Here is an 18,571-nt window from a genome sequence, read left to right on the forward strand (position 1 = left end):
TTCAAACTCGGCGCAACATCTCGCGCCTTTGTTTATTCCACAAAGTGTTCCATCACCATTCATTGAATCAGCAACTCATTTCGCAGCCAGTGTACTTGTCCTCCCGTATCGATCACAGCAATAAGGTAGCTGTTCCTCTTTGTCGCACTGACATGTTCCTGCATTCTTTTATGCCGAAAACCTGTTCTGAGTGGAACCGCCTTCCCTCTTCTATCGCCACCTTAGCCGATGCGTCATCGTTCAAGACCGCTGTGACAGATCATCTTTTAAAATGACTGGAATTTTGCTGGGTTTTCTTCCTTTTATTTTGCTGCTCTTACTGTCTGTTTACCTTGTCCTTGTGTTACACGCTTGAATGCTTTTTGTTTGTAAACCATGTACCCACCCCCTTTGTAACGCCCATTGGGCGCTGAGGGTATGATAATAAATAAATAAATAAATAAATAAATAAATAAATAGATAGATAGATAGATAGATAGATAGATAGATAGATAGATAGATAGATAGATAGATAGATAGATAGATAGATAGATAGATAGATAGATAGATAGATAGATAGATAGCCCCCGAAAAGGGCGTGAAGTACCTAAAGAATACTAATCGGATTAAAACTTTGTTGTTGATGCAGCTGATATAGTTCCCGCAGCACCCTGGACAAACACGTATATATTTTTTCAGCGCTTCTATACTGGCGGACAGCTTTCTGTGGCTATGAAGGAAAAGGGCGCGTGGCTGCTGCACATGTATATTAGCGCGCCATGTAGTCCGGCAGCGTCTGACAGTGCTTTTCGTTGCTCGGAACAGACGCTCGAACGACTCAGCTTCCATGTGCTACGGATTCGCGTTTGCCCGGACACGGAAGGGAAAAGCCGCAAAACAAGTAAACCATGACACTCAGTGGTGTGGTCTGTCTTATTCAAGTGTTGCTGATAAGGTGTTTCTGTTTTGTCTTCGCCGTCTTAAGCTAAATTGGATTAACACGCGCAACTCTTTTTAGAAGCACTCTCATTTGTTCGCGCTTTTCCTCCCGTATGCTTCCCTTCATAGCCACAGGATGTTGTTCTTGAGTATAATGAACTTCACTGTACAGCAGATTGTTTGCGGGTGATTTTTCTGAATTAAGTTTCTTTTTTCTAGTCGCCCAGTAGCAAAACCGTTCTCAATTTTTTTAGTCTATATTCATTTCGAGTTTTCCCGATTTCAAGACATTCTTTCACTCCTAAATGTGGTCGGTTCCGTAATGTGTAAGTGTCTATCAGCACTGCTGCAGTACTCGGTGCTATTTTAATGTTAAACGTTCTGCGAATCATCAATCTTCTTCCTCTAAATAAATTTAATTTTCATACACCACGAATACATTATTTGTGCAATGGCTCTTCCTGGTACTGCGCAATTATTTAAAGGTTAACTACTCCAACGCCATAGTGTACGTCATGAAAGGTGTCTGAGCAAGAGAGACAATAAACATTTTTATTGGCTGAATGCAGCTTTGGAGAGACGTCCTCAGTCCAGAATGCCCAGGAAACACTGCTGTGGAAGTAAGAGATTCAACATGTACGTGAGCATGGCATTTTTCACACGAGGGATACAGAATAGTTGGACACCTGTCCTACAGAAATCAATTTACAACGTGTAATTGGGGAGACATGCCCGATGTACAAGCCAACGCAGATGTCTGACATTCTTTATTTTAATCCAATTAATGCGGAAGCAGTTAAGTGCTCGAAATTTAGTTTTCCTCGTATGTCCATCATGTTCTTCCATTCTTTTCAATCTGTTTACGCTGACAACGTTTTTTTTTTTTTTTGTCGTCAGGCCACCTTGTCATCCCCAGCTTCGCCATTGCAGCAGCGGGGAGAATAAATGCACGACCGCCTCCACTGCTATTTGAACCCGCGTCAATCAAGCACCACGCATTTGGCAGTGGAGCGTTCTAATCACTGAGCCATCGCGCAACAACAGTGCTGGCCAATTAGTGAAAGGATTTGGGCTGCACACAGAGTCTGAGAGTAGTGGCATCTTTGGGTGTATTTTGGAGGCCAGCACGAGTATTCTGTTGTAGTGGCCGACGATTGCATTATGTACATTGCATACAAATTGTTCTTGACAAGATGGCGGTGTCTGCGCCCAATTCCTCGTTGTAATGCTCGTTAAACCAGCATCGGCTATCTATCTATCTATCTATCTATCTATCTATCTATCTATCTATCTATCTATCTATCTATCTATCTATCTATCTATCTATCTATCTATCTATCTATCTATCTATCTATCTATCTATCTATCTATCTATCTATCTATTCTGCTTACGCCGCCACAGTGGCACAAGCTTTCTACCTGCTTCGACCACTAAATTTGTGTTCCTGGTCGTGACGCGACGTTGTTCTGACGTTCTCGTCATTCCAGCTTCGTGATATCCTACTATTTTCATGGCATCGTTACCCCGCCTTCTATACCGGGCCAGTGACCAAAGTTGCCCAATAGTTCGGCTACTAGGTATGGTCTCGTAGTCGCAATACCTTCGTGTTCGTTGCGCCGCCGACATACCAGCTTTAATTCTCATTCGACACCGTCATGCCATCGTTTGTCATGCATTCGTTGTCAGACCGCAATAGCGATGCCGTAGTCGTCGTTGAATCGCCGTCATCCCCGCTTCGCGTACTGACTTTCGCCATGCTGCCGTCATCACTCCTTCCACTCAGACTCAGTTGTCCATGTTATCTAATCACTTAATCCACTTGGTCATGGTTCGGGGTCGTGATGAGGTCGTGGTCATTGCACTTCGTCATTCAAGCTTTCTTATCTCACTCTCGTCATGGCGCCCTTATCGCACCGTCGTCGTCATGCCGTTGCCGTCCCGCTGTCGTTTTATCATTGTCATTACTTCAGCAATGTCATCCCATTGTCGCCATGCAGTTGCCCTCATACCTTCTTCTTCGCTGCATCTACATTAATGCTTCTTCGTGATTGTATAACAATCATACCATCGCCATTCAGTCGGGATTTTGCCGCCCTTGTCATGCCGTCATTGTCAGACAGCCGCTATCATGCCTACACTATCAGACCCTCGCCGTGACGCACTCGTCGTCGTGCCGTCATCGTCAATCTAGTTGCATTATCCCGCCGTCGTCGTCAAACCATCGTCTTCATACATGTTTCGTGACACAGCCACCGTGAAGCCACTGTCGCCATACACTTGCCTTCATTCCATTGTCCTCATGCCGTTGTCATTCGATCGTCGTGACATGGTAGTCGTCATGCATTCGTTGTCATACCGCCTTCGTTGATCAATCGATGTCAATCCTTGTTTGTCATTCTATCGTAATCATGCTCTTGTGATTCAATCGTGATTCTTCCGCCGTCGTCCTTATTGCGTCATTGATACACAGACACTGTCATGCATTCGATGTCGTCATCATGCGGTCTTGGTCAGGGCGTCGTTATCATTCACGCTTCTTCATCCACTTACTGCCACCATCGTCGTCCCGCTATCTGCATCATGCAGTCGTCGTCCTCTCATTGTCCTCACGTCGTCGGCGTCACACTGCCGTCGTTATACCATCTTCATATTTTAAATAACATCTCATTGTCGCAATGCCGTCATCTTTACACGCCTTCGTTGTTCTATCGATGTCATGCCTTCTTCGCCATTCCAGCGTCACTGCGTCAGCTGCATACATCCGTCATCATGCCGCCATGCTCTTGAATACCTTGGCAAGAAAGTGCCATAGAAAAGTGGGACGATATCGCATTATAAGGCCTATAGCCGACAAACGTGACTTGAGCAATATCATAATTCGTTACATTGATCGATTGCTATTCGCGTTACCATCGGCAGTCATCGTGGGATAACTTTCTCTTTTTCTGTTCATCTTTCCGTCCCCTTTTCCCTTTCCTCATTGTCAGGCCGCCAACCGGGCTCAGTCCTGGTTAACCGCCCTACGTTTCATTTATCGTTTGCTCTCTCTCTCTCTCTCTGCCATAATTTCTTTCTCGCGCAAATCTAGGAGATGACTGTGCATCATTTTGCTCGTGACATCCGTGGTAGAAGGCGTTATGACCTCGAGGTGGTAACCCAACCAAAGATGCTTTTGGAAGTTCCCCAATGCTTCCTGATCTCTAGTTCACTTATTATAGTACCGTGGGAATCCCAGTTTCGACATTGATGTTGCGATGCAGCCTCACGAATTTTCGCTGAGCCATCATCATCATCATGTTCTTTTATGTCCACTGCAGGATGAAGGCGTCTCCTTGCGATCCCCAATTACCCCTGTCCTGCGCCAACCGATTCCAACTAGCGCCCGCGAACTTCCTAATTTCATCGCTCCACCTAGTCTTTTGGCGTCCTCGAATGCGTTTTCCTTCTCTTGGTACCCATTCTGTAACCTTAATGGCCCAATGGTTATCTAACCGGCGCATTGCATGACCTGCCCAGCTCCATTTTTTCCTCTTAGTGTCAATTAGAATATCATGCATATCCGTATGCTCTCTGATCCAAACCGCTCTCTTTCTGTCTCTTAACGTTATGCCTAGCAGGCTTCGTTCCATCGCTCTTTGCGCGGTCCTTGACTTGTTCTCAAGTTTCTTCGTCAGTCTCCACGTCTCTGCCCCATATTTCAGCACTGGCAAAATGCACTGATTGTACACCTTCATTTTCAATTATAATGGTAAGTTTCCAGTCAGCAGCTGGCAATGTCTGCCGTATGCGATCCAGTCAATTTTAGTTCTTCTGTGAATTTCTTTCTCATGATCAGGGTTCCCTGTGATTAATTGACCTAGGTAAACGTACTCCTTCATGACTCTAGAGGCTGAGTGGCGATTTTGAATTCTTGTTCCCTTGCCCGGCTCTTTATCATTATCTGTGTCTTCTCCATATTAATCTTCAACCCCACTCTTACACTCTCTTTGTTAAGGTCCTCAATCATTTGTTGTAACTCTGCAGCAGTGTTGCTCAATAGAACAATATCAGCGGCAAACCGAAGGTTGCTGAGATATTCGCAGTTGATCCTTACTCCTAAGCCTTCCTAGTTTAATAGGTTGAATACTTCTTCCAAGGACGCAGTGACCAGCATTGGAGAGACAGTGTCTCCCTGCCTGACTTCTTTCTTTATAGGTATCTTCCTGCTTTTCTTGTGTAGAATTAAGGTAGCTCTAGAACGTCTCTAGATGTTTTCCAAGGTATTTACGTAAGCAATCTGTACTCCTTGATTACGTAATGCCTCTATGACTGCTGATATTTCTACTGAATGAAATATCTTTTCGTAATCTATGAAAGCAATATAGAGAGGCTGATTGTACTCTGCGGATTTCTCGATAACCTGATTGTTATTTTGAACATGGTTGTGATCCATTGTAGAGTATCCCTTCCTGAAGCCAGCCTGTTCCCTTCGTTGGCAAAAGTCCAGTGTTGCCTTTATTCTATTGGGGATTATTTTGGTAAATTATTATATAATACTGTAAGTAAGCTAATGGGCCTATAATTTTTCAATTATTTAACGTCTCCCTTTTTGTGGATTACTATAATGTTCGCATTCTTCCAGTTTTCTGGGACTCTTGCAGTCAATAGACACTTCGTGTAAAGAGCCGCCAGTTTTTCAAGCATTATGTCTCCTCCATGTTTGATTAAATCGACTGTGATTCCATCTTATCCTGCTGCTCTTCCTCGTTTCATGTCTTGCAAGGCCCTCCTGACCTCATCGCTAGTTGTAGGAGGAGTTCCTGTATCCTGTTATTACTGTTTCTAACTGAGGTATCCTGACTCCTCTGGGTCAGTGCAGGTCAGCATAGAACTCATCAGCTGCTTTTATTATATCTTCGACATTGTTGAGCCACAAATAATTACATTTGCAACACAGATAGATTACCTTTTTAACATATCATTTCTTCATTATCTCTTTATTTCTCCTTCATCAAATTATAAAACTGATACCGCATAAAGACCCATCTTTAAACAATATTATGATTATCAAAAATTTACTTCAAGCCTACACTTTACATTAGGCGTCCCTCTAATTTTGAATTTATTTTATCTACGCAGAAGGCTCTGTTCGCGTTACTATAATATTCTTGCTGTCCATGGGCCTTCATGATAGACTTTAAGAGCGCCGTCCTCTACCGATCTATGGTATAGTACGCGGTTTGTTTGTGCTTCTCCTTTCTCTCTCTCTCTCTCTTCTCCTTCCCCTCTCTTTCTTCTTTTATCTCCCTACTTTTTCCCCATGCACGGTAGCCAACCGGGACTAACTAGGGCTAACCTCCCTGCCTTTCTATACAAGCTTCTTTTCTCCCTTTCTCTCTGGAAGTTATTTCCACTTCTTCCTGTCTGCTCAAGGCCTGCAACATTATTGTACATTTTCTTTGACTTATCCCCCGTTTTTTTATTGTCTTAGTTTAAACATGCTCTTGCTCGCTTGTTATACCACGCGGTTCGCGGCCTATCCTACACAGTAGGTTTGCTCTGTGTACCAGGCGTGCCATCATCATCGGAATCCGTAACCCAAGCCTTAAATGACTCACCTTAGCTGAAAGGCGAGGGTTCTTCAACGCAGCAATTACTCCCAGCATGGTGCCGTATCGGAGAGGCCACGCAAAGGGCTACTTTATTAAGGTGCGAGAAGCTTTAACCTCTGAGAGAGATAAACCCCTTCAAAAATGCTCGTCTGAAAAGCGAGAGGCCTTTAAGGAGGCAGTTCTTGCGGGCTTATTCTCTGTCAGGGTAGGCTGAATCAGGGACGCAGCCACAGTGGGGTTCCTGAAAAATCTTGTGCGTGCTGCAGAGAGTGTATTGGCGCTAGGATAGAAAAATGAGGTGAAGAAATGCATAAATTAAATTTATTCGCGCACTAGAATTCTCACATTCCTAACTTATATTCTAGCTAGTGAGGATCTTGCGATCTAATTTTGCAATTGTGGGAACTCCGCATTCGTAGGGGGAAGGGGTAGATCTGCTTTACAAACGGTGTTTGTGCCGTAACCCCCTCCTCCCCCCCCCCCCCTACCTGTGGCGCCCGAGAGTGTCTCGCACCGCTCGGACCCGGCGTACAGGTAGATGTTTGGGATTCTCGAGTTAGCCTCATTATCGTGCGCTTGTGCTCCCTGCGAAGAGGGACAGGTTGCACCGTGGTCAAAGGGGGTACATATCCCGCTTTCTTGCTGCCCGAGTCTCATAACGCCATTTCGGGACCCTACGCGTCCAGTGAAGGCCTGTCATAGCCAAGAAAGCGTGAAATTTATGCAACAAACTTGTATACTTCTAGGCTTCATAACACCTTATAAACCCCTGTTTGGGTTTGATAGAAGACACCTGCAATGACATAGTGAGCTCTCTCAATTGTGACCATCCCTGTTCGGATGTACAAACGTACTGCCGAGCTACGGCTCTCTGAGCGCCACGCAAGAGCCTAAATTTTGCTCCCAATGCGTCATGCATAGCGCCACAACAGCGCCATCCGTTCATGTGCCGCATGCATGATCTACGAATGGGTTCTTTCTCCTACAAAACGGTGTCAAATAAAGCGCATAACATTTATTCGTGCCCTCAGCCGCTTACGTGAATAAATTATGATACACCTAGAGGGAACCCAGCAGCGTAATCTCGCAGTCGTACTCGCTCCCTATTCGTAGTAGGCCTGCAGTGGTGAAAGGTGGTGACAGCAACTTGTCATCGCTCTATCTGTTTACCCGAGTAACTGCACGCCTTCCTGGACACTGCGTCTCGAGCGCAGAGGCACCAGATCAGAGGAAATAGGAAATTTCTAGAAAAAATTGCACACTTGTAGGCCTTATAGCTCCTCATGAGCACATGTTTGAGTTTGATGGATTATATCTACTATGGTTGAATGGGCTCTCTAAAACGCGACCGCTCTCGATCGGATCGGCAGAAGTACGGCCCAGCTATCGCTATATTAAAGACAGAGTGAGAGACAAGACTGGTCCACGATCACATCGTGCGTGGTGCCACAACGGCGACATCTGTAGCGAAACATTCATGATGGAGTAATGGCGTCTTTCCACTACACAACAATACAAAAGTAAAGCGCATAAGCCATTACGGTTGCAAATATATAAGAGACAAAAGTATAAGATGTATTCGTTACATACAGTTTCAGCAAGGAACCCCTCTGAACGACTATAAAGCCGTCTCAAGTCGATAGCAACGCAAACAAAATATGAGCACATTGTATAACTGGCTTCAAGAATGAATATTTTTGTTCCTTCTGCCGCAGGCTCTTCGGCCCTCGTCATGTCAGCCAGGGCGCATTATAATACTCACGGAGACTGTGTAATTCATTCTGGCTGGCACGAATTGTGTCAAGAACATTGAGAAGTTTGAAAGCACGTAAATGCTGGGAGAATCACGTACGATACCTTTCTGGAAGCAGCCGAGTATAGACCGTTTCATCGGGCGAGGAGGATAGGGCGCGCGGAGAGCCTTTCCTCCTCTCTGGCTTGGGCGATCCGGCGCGGAGCTGCTTGAAAGTATTGCTGTCGCGTGCTGCGGAACGATTTCGGGATGTTTTATATCGTACTTCGTGAAATTTACGGCATGATCGTTCATATAAGGTCTTCAGGGAAGCCTTTTGGTGCATCGGTAACTACTGTAGGCAGTAATATGTCTTGCGGGCGCAAAAATGTGACGCGCATAATCAGCCGCGGTTTACGCGCACGATCAGTCGCGGTGCGTGTATGTGTTGTTTACTATTTTGCTTATATCAAATTAATTCAACAAAGAAAACCGGCGTCTCTGTATTACCAGCATTAAATGTTAAATCAGCTCAATCTCTGATTGATTGGCGTAGGGAGTAAGCATAAAACATAATAGCGCATGCTCGTGCACGGCCAACCTAAGGCAACCACGAAACATCTGAGCGGCAGGCGCTATCAAATATTTGTGATACACTGGCATCGTTCTCACGCATTTCAAGTCTAGTATGCTTGAAATTACCATATGTCTACGCTAGCCTTGCTGCATGAGGCCCATGGCGCTGCTCAACACAGCGATCACTGCGGTTGGTGAGCCAGCACGATACATATATAAGCTGTGTGCTTCGGCATTGCCTTTTGGCCTGTATACAGCCATAATATATGAGAGGATTCGCATAAACAGAATGCGATGACTTTTTGGAGCGCAAAATTTCCGTAATACGTGTGTGTGCGTCGTAGAGAACTGAACGAACACAACCGAAAAAAAATTCGGTTATCATCCTCTTTCTCTAAAAAGCAAGAGAAAACGAGCTAACGCCGCACAACGTTTATAAATATATAACCGCTGATGCCGTATGCTTGGACCATGTGCTATATAGAACAAAGATATCTGTAATCCAGCACCTACTACTGCTTAGGACGCTCGCGCAGTTCGTAAACGGTCGCTTTGCTGGAAAACCTTAACTGTAACGTATGCAACTATTACTAGCCAAAACTATTTTATTCATGGGTGGAAAGCTCATCCATCCAAGCAAGTAGTCATGCAATGTAACATGCAGCGAACAGTTTGAGCGCTTGTCAAAGTATAACAGCACAGCTCCTATCGTAGCAGAACGATACCCACGCTGTTACGATCGTTGCGTATGTTTCATGGCTCCTAAATCGCAGCTTAGAAATAGAGGATAATACTGCAATAATGTCACATTAGTGATTGGAACATTCATAAATCCACAATTGACCTCTGAGGCTGATTGTAGGCTCAAATATGCGCGCACACATCGCGCTGCGTGTTCCGTCCACCTCAACGCCAGCAGAAATTCCGGCCATGACGCCTTAAACCACTTCAGCACGTCTCACAGAATCGTTTACCACGTAGAAGACGCAAGTCATACTAAACAGACCGGACGACCGCGAAAACAAACGCCAGAACCTACCGCCGAGCATATACTTGCCATGCAAAACACCACTTTTACCCAAGCCAGTATGGCGCTGCTCATAGGCGGCGCCACTGCGTTCACAATATGGCGGCGCCTACGAAAAAACGGTCTATAGATTGGTGTGGCGGCGAGAGCAGGCCCGAAAATGTTCAGTCGATTTAACAATCGAAATGCCTTTGTGGTTCAGCGCTGTATGCGAACCACTAGCCTAACGTTAAGTTATGCCGTCCGTGCAAGACATCGTTTGGTTATACTGTTACATGTCATAGATGATGTAGTTGGCCCGCTCCGGCTAATAGCATAGGGAAAGAAATCAGGCTTGCGAAATACGGACAGCAAGGTCACAGCGCTAGCTTCATGAACACCCTCATTTGAGCACGTATATGCACGTATATAAACGCTGCTGTTATCGACTCTTTACCTCGATAAACTAGTCGCGCATGTAGAACGCAACAAGCCAACGACCTCGTCAGAGCCATCTCCGACTGCGATTATTTTTAGAAAACAGTTGGACACCGGAAATGCGGGTTTGGGAAATTTTCAAGGGGACATTCTTTCACGTGACCTCAGCCTTAACCTGCCAGGTCCGTGTCGAAGGCAGGTCATTGTGCTTCACTCTTTCCCTGTTTGCGCACATTGATGTGCGTCTCTTTAGGGTCAAGCCGTCCTGGGAGGAAAGGGGCCACTAATCTCCAAATTGGCGTCTGGTTATGTCATCCATCTCCTAACGACGGATTGGGGGAAAGTGATGGAAACAAGACCACGGAGGGGTTAAAAAAGGAGCGGGACGCTTCGTGAATAGGATCGGAAACTTGAACATATGTTATGTTAAGTATTCCTGCGTAATTCCTGTACAAAATTTAATTTATACGTGTGTGTTTAAAACGTCCTAGACGTCAGGCCGAGCCCCACATTACCTCATTCCTTCAAGGTGACTGAAGATCTCACAACTTCGGACCCCCGGTCGCAACAGCGCTATGGGGAGGCTAATGTGCGCAATTCTATCGGTGAAGCCTCATGGCCTCGCTCATTCGACAACCGCGAGCCGAACTTTCTCCCCGGAATTGGTGGTGAGCTGCTGGTTGTGCTGCTCTCTGTTCGCCACTCTGTCGAGTCTGTCGTTACCTTCAGGCCGCCTCGCGTGGTGGAGCATCAGACTGCATGAATTCCACATCACCGTGATCTTGAAGCTCAGACGGAAACAGCAGCGAGAAGGCCCTGAACTAAGATGCTTTGTCGAATACTTGGAAGCGAGGCCAACCTGCCTCGCTATAACGTAAAGCTATTCCGAACTGTGTTTATTCCATCTCTGCAATTCACGATTGCCCAAACATCTTTCGGGAAAGGCCCACTTAACCTGTCTTTCAAGGACGTCACAAAAATCGCTAACACCCCTGAACTGATAAGACGTGGGCGCACTGCTCATGCATGATTAGACCAAACAAAACATTCCTTTCCGGTCCTACCCTTTTCTCCCCAATAGCCTTCTGTGATTGGTCAAAATCTTTCTGGGCTGCGCCCACTTCGCCTGTCGGTCGCGCAACGTCACAAAGCCACGAAAACTCACAATGTCAAAGCGACCTGTACGCATTAAAGGTACATTAACATTCCGAACAAAACCGAGCATTTTCGTAATCGTCGGAAACTACCCCGTTTTGTAAGGAATAGAAGATGGCTGCCCAACGATCACTCCGGCCCTGGCTATTTCCTGCTGCCGGGGAGAATGAATTTGTTTTTGCATAACACAAATTCTTGTGCGGCCGTCTAACATTGTCGCGCCCTTTCGACACGTATGCGATATCTCTTTGGCAAATTCCCTTCACTGAGGATCCGTTTTGGGGGCTTTAGCGGCACTTTTGTTCTTCCATTGCTCACCGTCCCGGTTTTAGACCAACAACCGCAAGCTAAGTAAGGGGGTAACGGGAAGCAGGCCAAACGCGGACGCCCACGCCCGCACTCCTTCTCCGGTTAACTCACTTCACTTTCCCAGGAGCTCAACACTAACGAATCCCTCTCCACTTCTGCGGGTTCATTAAATCCTCTTCTCAGCCAAATAGGTAAGAACCTGTCAAGGGATTGGAATTCAAGTCAAGGGATTGGAAGGGATTGGAACGTCAGGGGATTGGAATTCAAAGAGATTGAAACCATTTTACGTTATAGGGCCCTGGGTCCCTATAAGGTATTCAAGCTAATATTGTCGCCATTTTCCTCGGAGAAGGAAGTCCTCACGAAGAACTTTTCACTAGTACGCGCCATACTATGCACTTTCTATATAAAAACGAAAACGCTATAACGTTTACTTACTGCTTATATTCTGTACCTTTCAGTTACACAGAAGCGCTTATCGCTGTTGGCTGTAGTGAAATCAGTCTTCAGATCGCATTGTTCGCTATGATCAGAAGACGTGTTCTTTCTTCGGTTCATAGTTCAGGCAATACATAGGAAATCCTCACCCTTAAATATAATATTGGTGTGCTCCGCGGCCATGATGTCAAGGAGTGTTAGAACAGTCTACATTACGTGAGCTAGTCTACTCGTTTCGAAACCTGCGATTCTTATTTCTGATGTACGGTGGGGTGTATGGACTTTTATGGGTGCAGTCTTCTGTTCGCGTCAAAAGCTCTATCATGGAAGAGAAACTGATATAAGGCAAAGCAGCGCGAAGACTATAAGCTGAATATATGCTGGCAGATTTAATGTGACACTAAAAGAATGGAACTTCAGCTATAGTAAATGACCCTCCTACGATATCAAAAAAAACATGCCTTACCATGGGTAAAGGTTTTACAAGCCGCAAAATACGGGGGAACATGAAACAGATTGCGACGCCGCCTTGAATTTCCCACACCAGGTTTCCGTGAGACCATACATTTTGCGGGTGCCTACTTCGGCCTGGTTATTGGGTATCGATAAAGATGGACTACACTATATTCTAAAAAAATTATGACGACTCAACTTATCATGTTCGACGACTTTGTACAGAAGCGCAAAGGTCCATATGGATAAGAAAATAAAACAAAGTTTGAAATTTAGGACGGCACACTAAAGTACTGACGCTCGGGTTTCTGTGCAAAACTTATGAAATGAAACTTTTACCTTAATTTATTCCTTTTCTAATAATCAGCCTATTGCCATGAAACTAACGAAATTGAAGTTTTGAAAGAATACTTGAAAGCCTAAACAGATTGTGTCTTTGAGAAGCACTAAAGACATGCGATAAATCACACCAGTGATTTCTATTAGTTTTCGAGAGTAGGAAAGCATGCAGGGTAGTAAGCAAAAGTTAATGATGATCTTCATATCTTTAGTAGGCTGCACATATATTGGCTGCACAGATGCACCATTACTGAGAAACGGAACAATTATTCAGTTTTGTACCTGCATACATAAACCTATGGAATTTCGCTCTTTTTTCTCTCTGTGATTTCTTCTCTTTAAACATGTGTCCATCCAGACGCGTACCCAGGGGGGAGTCCCGGGGGAAGAGGGTCCCGCCGCCCCCCCCCCCCCGCATTTAAGCGGCATACCTCCCCCCTCCCCCGTCCCCATCCACCCAAGGCACCGCTCCTGACACACATTCCTAAACCGTCGACAAATTAATCTACTCGGCGGTCAGCATTTTGTTGCCTTTTACAGCGAAAGCAGTGCATGACTAACTTCCGCATTGTTTTTAGGCATCCTTTATTAACAGAAAGGAAGCATCATGTGGGCCGATACTGGTGATAGTACAATAAGGGTCGAAGATCAATGGCACATACCCCTGTGGACTCTGGAACCTATAACACGCCCTTGGGAAGCTTCGGGATGGGCCCATGTATGGGGAGTGCTTAACGCCTGCTTCACCTCCGCCGCGAGTCGGCCCGGTATTGCAATATCTTCGGGATCACCCTACGTGTGGGGAATTCTTAATGTCTGCTTCACCTTCAACGTGGGTCAGCCCGGCATTGCATTACCTTCGGTATGGACCCATGTATGGGGAGAGCTTAACGCCTGCTTCACCTCCGCCGCGGGTGGGCCCGGTATTGCAATATCTTCGGGATCAGCCTGGGTATGGCGAGTTCTTAATGCCGGCTTCAACTCTACCGCGGATCGGCCCTGCACTGCATTACCTTCGGGATGGACCCATGTATGGGGAGTGCTTAACGCCTGCTTGACCTAAGCTGCAAAAGGACCCGGCATTGCACTACCTTCGGCATGGACCCACGAATGGCGAGTGCATAACGACTGCTTTACCTCCGCCGCGGGTGCGCCCGGCATTGCATTACCTACGGGATGGACCCATGTATGGGGAGAGCTCAACGCCTGCTTAACCTTTGCCGTGGGTCGGCCCGGCGTGGCACTATCTTCCGGAGCGGCCCACATATGGGGGGTGCTTACGCCTGCTTTACTTCCGCCGCGGGTCGGCCCGATATTGCACTATCTTCAGGCCGACCCGCAGCGGAGGTGAAACACTTTACTTTTCATTTGAGAGCTTTGACTGTCGCCATCTTTCGCTGTCATTCCATCTTCACAGAGTGGAATGACTGTCAATTTTTTCACTCCTTTGGGTGGTGGTAGTTATCGGCATCTCCGGGGGTGTGCAGGCCAGTTTTCTCATTGATTCGGGGCCCGTGCGATTAATGCAAGATGAATTCAATTGTCACCATCTATTGCAGCAGGCAAGGCCTAGTTTACTGTTTTCATCATAATATGTTATTTTAATTATAATGCCCAACACAATTTTTATGTCACCATCGTTTCAACGATCACGCGTATTCCTGTTGCTTCGTTAGTTCAACCTTTGTTGTCTAGACTGATCCAGGGGCCAGGAAAGGCATTCGGTTCATAGTCGGCTGGTCTGTGTGCTCGTGGAAAGAGTTGTGGCCGGAGAAAACGCCAGTTGCGTTTAACTTTTCCTTTTGCTTCATTACTTCCTCGACTTCCGACTTTCTGTTATAACGTGCTTTTTCGTGTTTGATTGTAAATGACATGTCTAATGATGTATTTGATCTGTAGATGTTGTTTATAATACGCTAATTTGCAGACCATTGATATCACCATCAATGTTGTTATTATTAACCGAGGGTCCCACTACAGTTTTTTCACTTTGGGACCCTCGTCTGTATATTTCTCATGTAATTACTTCTTCTTTTTGGAACGAATAAATCTGAATCTGAATCTGAATCTGAATCTGAGTGACGGCTCGCCGCGGCGCTGGCAGATACTCGGAACCATATAAGGGATATAGGTTAGAAAAGGTGGAAAATAAGATATTGCGAAACAGCGTCCATCATCAGGCCTGCAATAACCGTTCAACCCATAAGCAATGTGACTGACCCGTTACCTCGTCTGGTTTTTCCCTTGTTGCACAGCACTTTTCGTGCAAAATTGGCAACTAGAAACAAGAGTCGCAAGGAGATGAGAAAGTAAGCGATCTACTAAGCGAGAAAGACAAGGCAAGAGCCAAAGTGGGAGGAAAAGCCAAAGTTGTTTGTGAAAATATTTATGGATCAGCATCTTTCTATTTAAAAAGGAAGTAGAGGAAACCCCACCTAAAGTGGAAAATAATTCCGCGTGTTTTGAATGAAGCTTCAAGCCAACTGACGTACCCACTTCCCTGCTGTGCTAACGGGGGGGGGGGTTCTAATCTTCAGCGGTGGGCGCAGTACGTCTAGAACCACAGCGTCCTGCGCTCTACGCGGTTGTACGGGACTGGTGACCACGCATTGTTACGCAACTTCCCAAAAACCAACACGAGTCGGTTTTGCTACTTGGAAGAGCAGTAAACGAGGGATACAAAACAACTGAGATTCTTCCACAATATAGACTTCTCTATATTTATTCCAAAGCTAATTAAAAAAAAACGCCACTAGAAATCTTTATTTTGCACTTTCGCTTTACTTCTTCTTGGCAAGGCTCTTCCTGCGCATCTGTCATGCGCGAGTGCATTTGATGTGGTTCTTTGCTTTCCAAGTAAAGAAGAGGTGCATCTCACAGGCGTACCTGTAAGATACACGTTATTTTAATTCTCTTTTGAGGCTTTACGCATCTTTATGGCAAATGGTGTGCATTATTCACAATCTGTACTAGTAAAAGTACCCTCCGCCTCATATGCATAGAAAAATTGCCTTGGGTTGCCCGCCTCCCCCCCCCCCCCCCCCCAGGAAAGAAATCCTGCGTACGTGCCTGTGTCGATTTCATGTCGAATGTTTCAGCACGCAAGTGAATGTCAAGTTACCCTACAGTGCAGCTTGTTTAACTGCATGTTGGGACATGATGGTGAGTGCAGCTATAGTCTCGTGTTCGTTTTCAGCTTAAGTTTGCTCAGAGTGGTTTTTCAATATATTACAATCGCATGCGAGTGAGAGACAATTCGCAAAAAATCCGTTCACTGCCGTCGTGTATCTGGCTATAGCAGTTTTATGATGTATGTGGTGAAGAAAAGGGATATTTAGATTGCTCTATCCTACTTACAGTCAAGTCCGTACAAGAAATCGTTTATTGAATGATGCTATGTGTGCTAGCGTTGGGCTGGACACATTTTTATGGTAACCATTCATTAGGTAGCATAAGTAGAAGCAGTGCTATTAGCGTTGTATGAATCAAACAATTACAGGGCAATTTAAGAGGGTACGCCACAAGTTGCATTGAAAGAGCAACTTTTTATTGAGATCTGAAGGTGAATTATGCATTCTTTGATGGCTATCTTGACGGAACACGCAAGCCAAAATTCATTATGTAGTGTATATTTCATAAAGGTAGTCGCGATAACACGGATCAATGACCATTACACCTGAGGTCACCTATAAGTTCCCGTTTGCGCGTCAAGAAGTCCCTTTTGAGAGCATTCTCCGGTTGGTTGTATCCGCTTCACAGGGTTGAATGCTCTATCACTTGACGGACCGAAGACACTGCATCTGGCGGGACAATGGAGTGGACCATTAGGAATCCAGTGCCGTTAAAGCCACACGCAAAGCTGAGCGTGTAAGCCCCGATGTTGTCCATTAGGAGCCACTCGTCGACGTTCATGTCGTATAACAGTTTTCGAGGCTCAATAACGTCAAGGGGGTTGCAGGTAGCACCCCACAACGTGGTCAACACATCCAGTTTCTGTCTCGTGGCTCCTGCAGTAATGCAAGAGGAAGCGAACCAGAGAAAACTGTCACTTTCCATTGGTACTTAATTGGGCTGTGGGTTTCAATTATCGCGTGCAAGAAACGAGGCTCAACAGGATTAAAGCGATGAGTAGTGTTACCCAAGATGTTCAGCATGACCAACAGCAACTACGCGGAATATTTAGTAAGGATGCCGTGAAGCGATTCTTGATCTTGAAGAGTAATACCACATATCATATTAACTTGCGGGTTCAACTACAGCAGCGTCTCCCTTATACAGGACGTATTCATACGGCCAACGAACACTCACTCTGGACCACAAATCATTTAAGTACTTTAGCTTCTTCTGCCTTTAATCGCTTGTATGTGTATGGCTTCTAAGCTTATCACATAACGTGTTAAGCGGTGAAATATGACGAGGACAGCGAAATAAACCTGAAGAACGGCATGTGGTCCTGGTCTTTCCATAGAGGGAATTACGTTACACAGTAAATAGGAACTAAGACAAGTTGAAGTTTTTCTAAAAGATATTTCTATGCTTGGCGTACACTGATGAAATCTAAACATAGGTTGTAGCTCAATATAGAACTAGAATAAGGACAGTGTGGGCGTTCAACCGCTTCAAAGAAATGTGAGCGGCGAAATAAAACTAGAGTGTCAAGGTGATGCTTGGAAAGATTGGGGGGCGGTCGTTGCGCCGAACTCCTTGATCAAATGTTTCGTGAAGCAGCGAGATAAATGCATGTTGGAGGGCTGCGAGGCTTTAATTTTCGACCACTTCGATTTACAGTAATGACCTCTCATTATTACTTAGCTGATCTACCTGAATATTTCCTGTTACGGCACTACTACAACAAATTTATATGAGTGCTTAGTAGGCTTCGTTACCAAACGCTGCCCCGGAATTATACTAAAAGTTAGTGCAACAATAAGTACCTTTATTACGTTTTTCTGAAACAGTAAGTAAATTTCAGCACTGCAAATATTATAGTAGCTTTGAAATATGACATTCACCTGAAAAAGGAGCGCTTATTATGGCTGATGTGAGTAAGAATGTATATTTCCCTATAGGATATTTTTTGCTGTATCCATACGTTTAATCATACAAACAAAATAGGTCGTATTTCCATTTTACAAAGCATCGTAAACTTTACTATGTGTTCGCTTATATTAATTTTAGCTGCGGAACCAGTTCACGGGGTTTAACATGCCTTGCTCATTCATTCCCACTCTAAAACACCAAAAATACCCCATACAAGTTACAGTGATTCCACAGGTCATGCCGCTTCTCTCTTTGTAGACAAAACAGACTGCCAATATAACATTTGATGACCAAGTACTCCCTAGGAATTCGAGGATGCGAATTTGGGCCGCAATGCTGTGTATCGATACACAGATGAAGAAATCGCGCTCCCACACAGACACACAGGATAGTCCTTTCTTGATATGTCTCATTAGAGCCTTGTAGCACCCACACGCAACTTTATGTAGAAATTGAGCTTTGTACATCGCACATTGAAACACTCTATTACCTCATAAAATTAATATTCGGTTGCCATATTTCTGTTCTCGCGTATTCGACCTTAACTGACTAATGTCTTATTACTTAATCTAGGA

General features: G+C 45.1%; 1 protein-coding gene across 1 annotated transcript in view; it reads right to left on the reverse strand.

The window, feature by feature from the left end:
- LOC142570381 (ornithine decarboxylase-like) overlaps window positions 1-16,868 on the reverse strand; it is a 52,201-nt gene extending 35,333 nt beyond the window's left edge. Inside the window, exons 1-2 of the mRNA XM_075678769.1 lie at window positions 16,734-16,868; window positions 6,999-7,095 (exon numbers count right to left, since the gene is read on the reverse strand). Coding sequence (XP_075534884.1) covers window positions 6,999-7,095; window positions 16,734-16,868 — 232 coding nt within the window. The remainder of the gene's footprint in view (window positions 1-6,998; window positions 7,096-16,733) is intronic.
- Between the last annotated feature and the right edge of the window lie 1,703 nt (window positions 16,869-18,571).

This window comes from Dermacentor variabilis, chromosome 2 (genome assembly GCF_050947875.1).
Source record: "Dermacentor variabilis isolate Ectoservices chromosome 2, ASM5094787v1, whole genome shotgun sequence".
In the NCBI taxonomy this organism is placed as follows: domain Eukaryota; kingdom Metazoa; phylum Arthropoda; class Arachnida; order Ixodida; family Ixodidae; genus Dermacentor; species Dermacentor variabilis.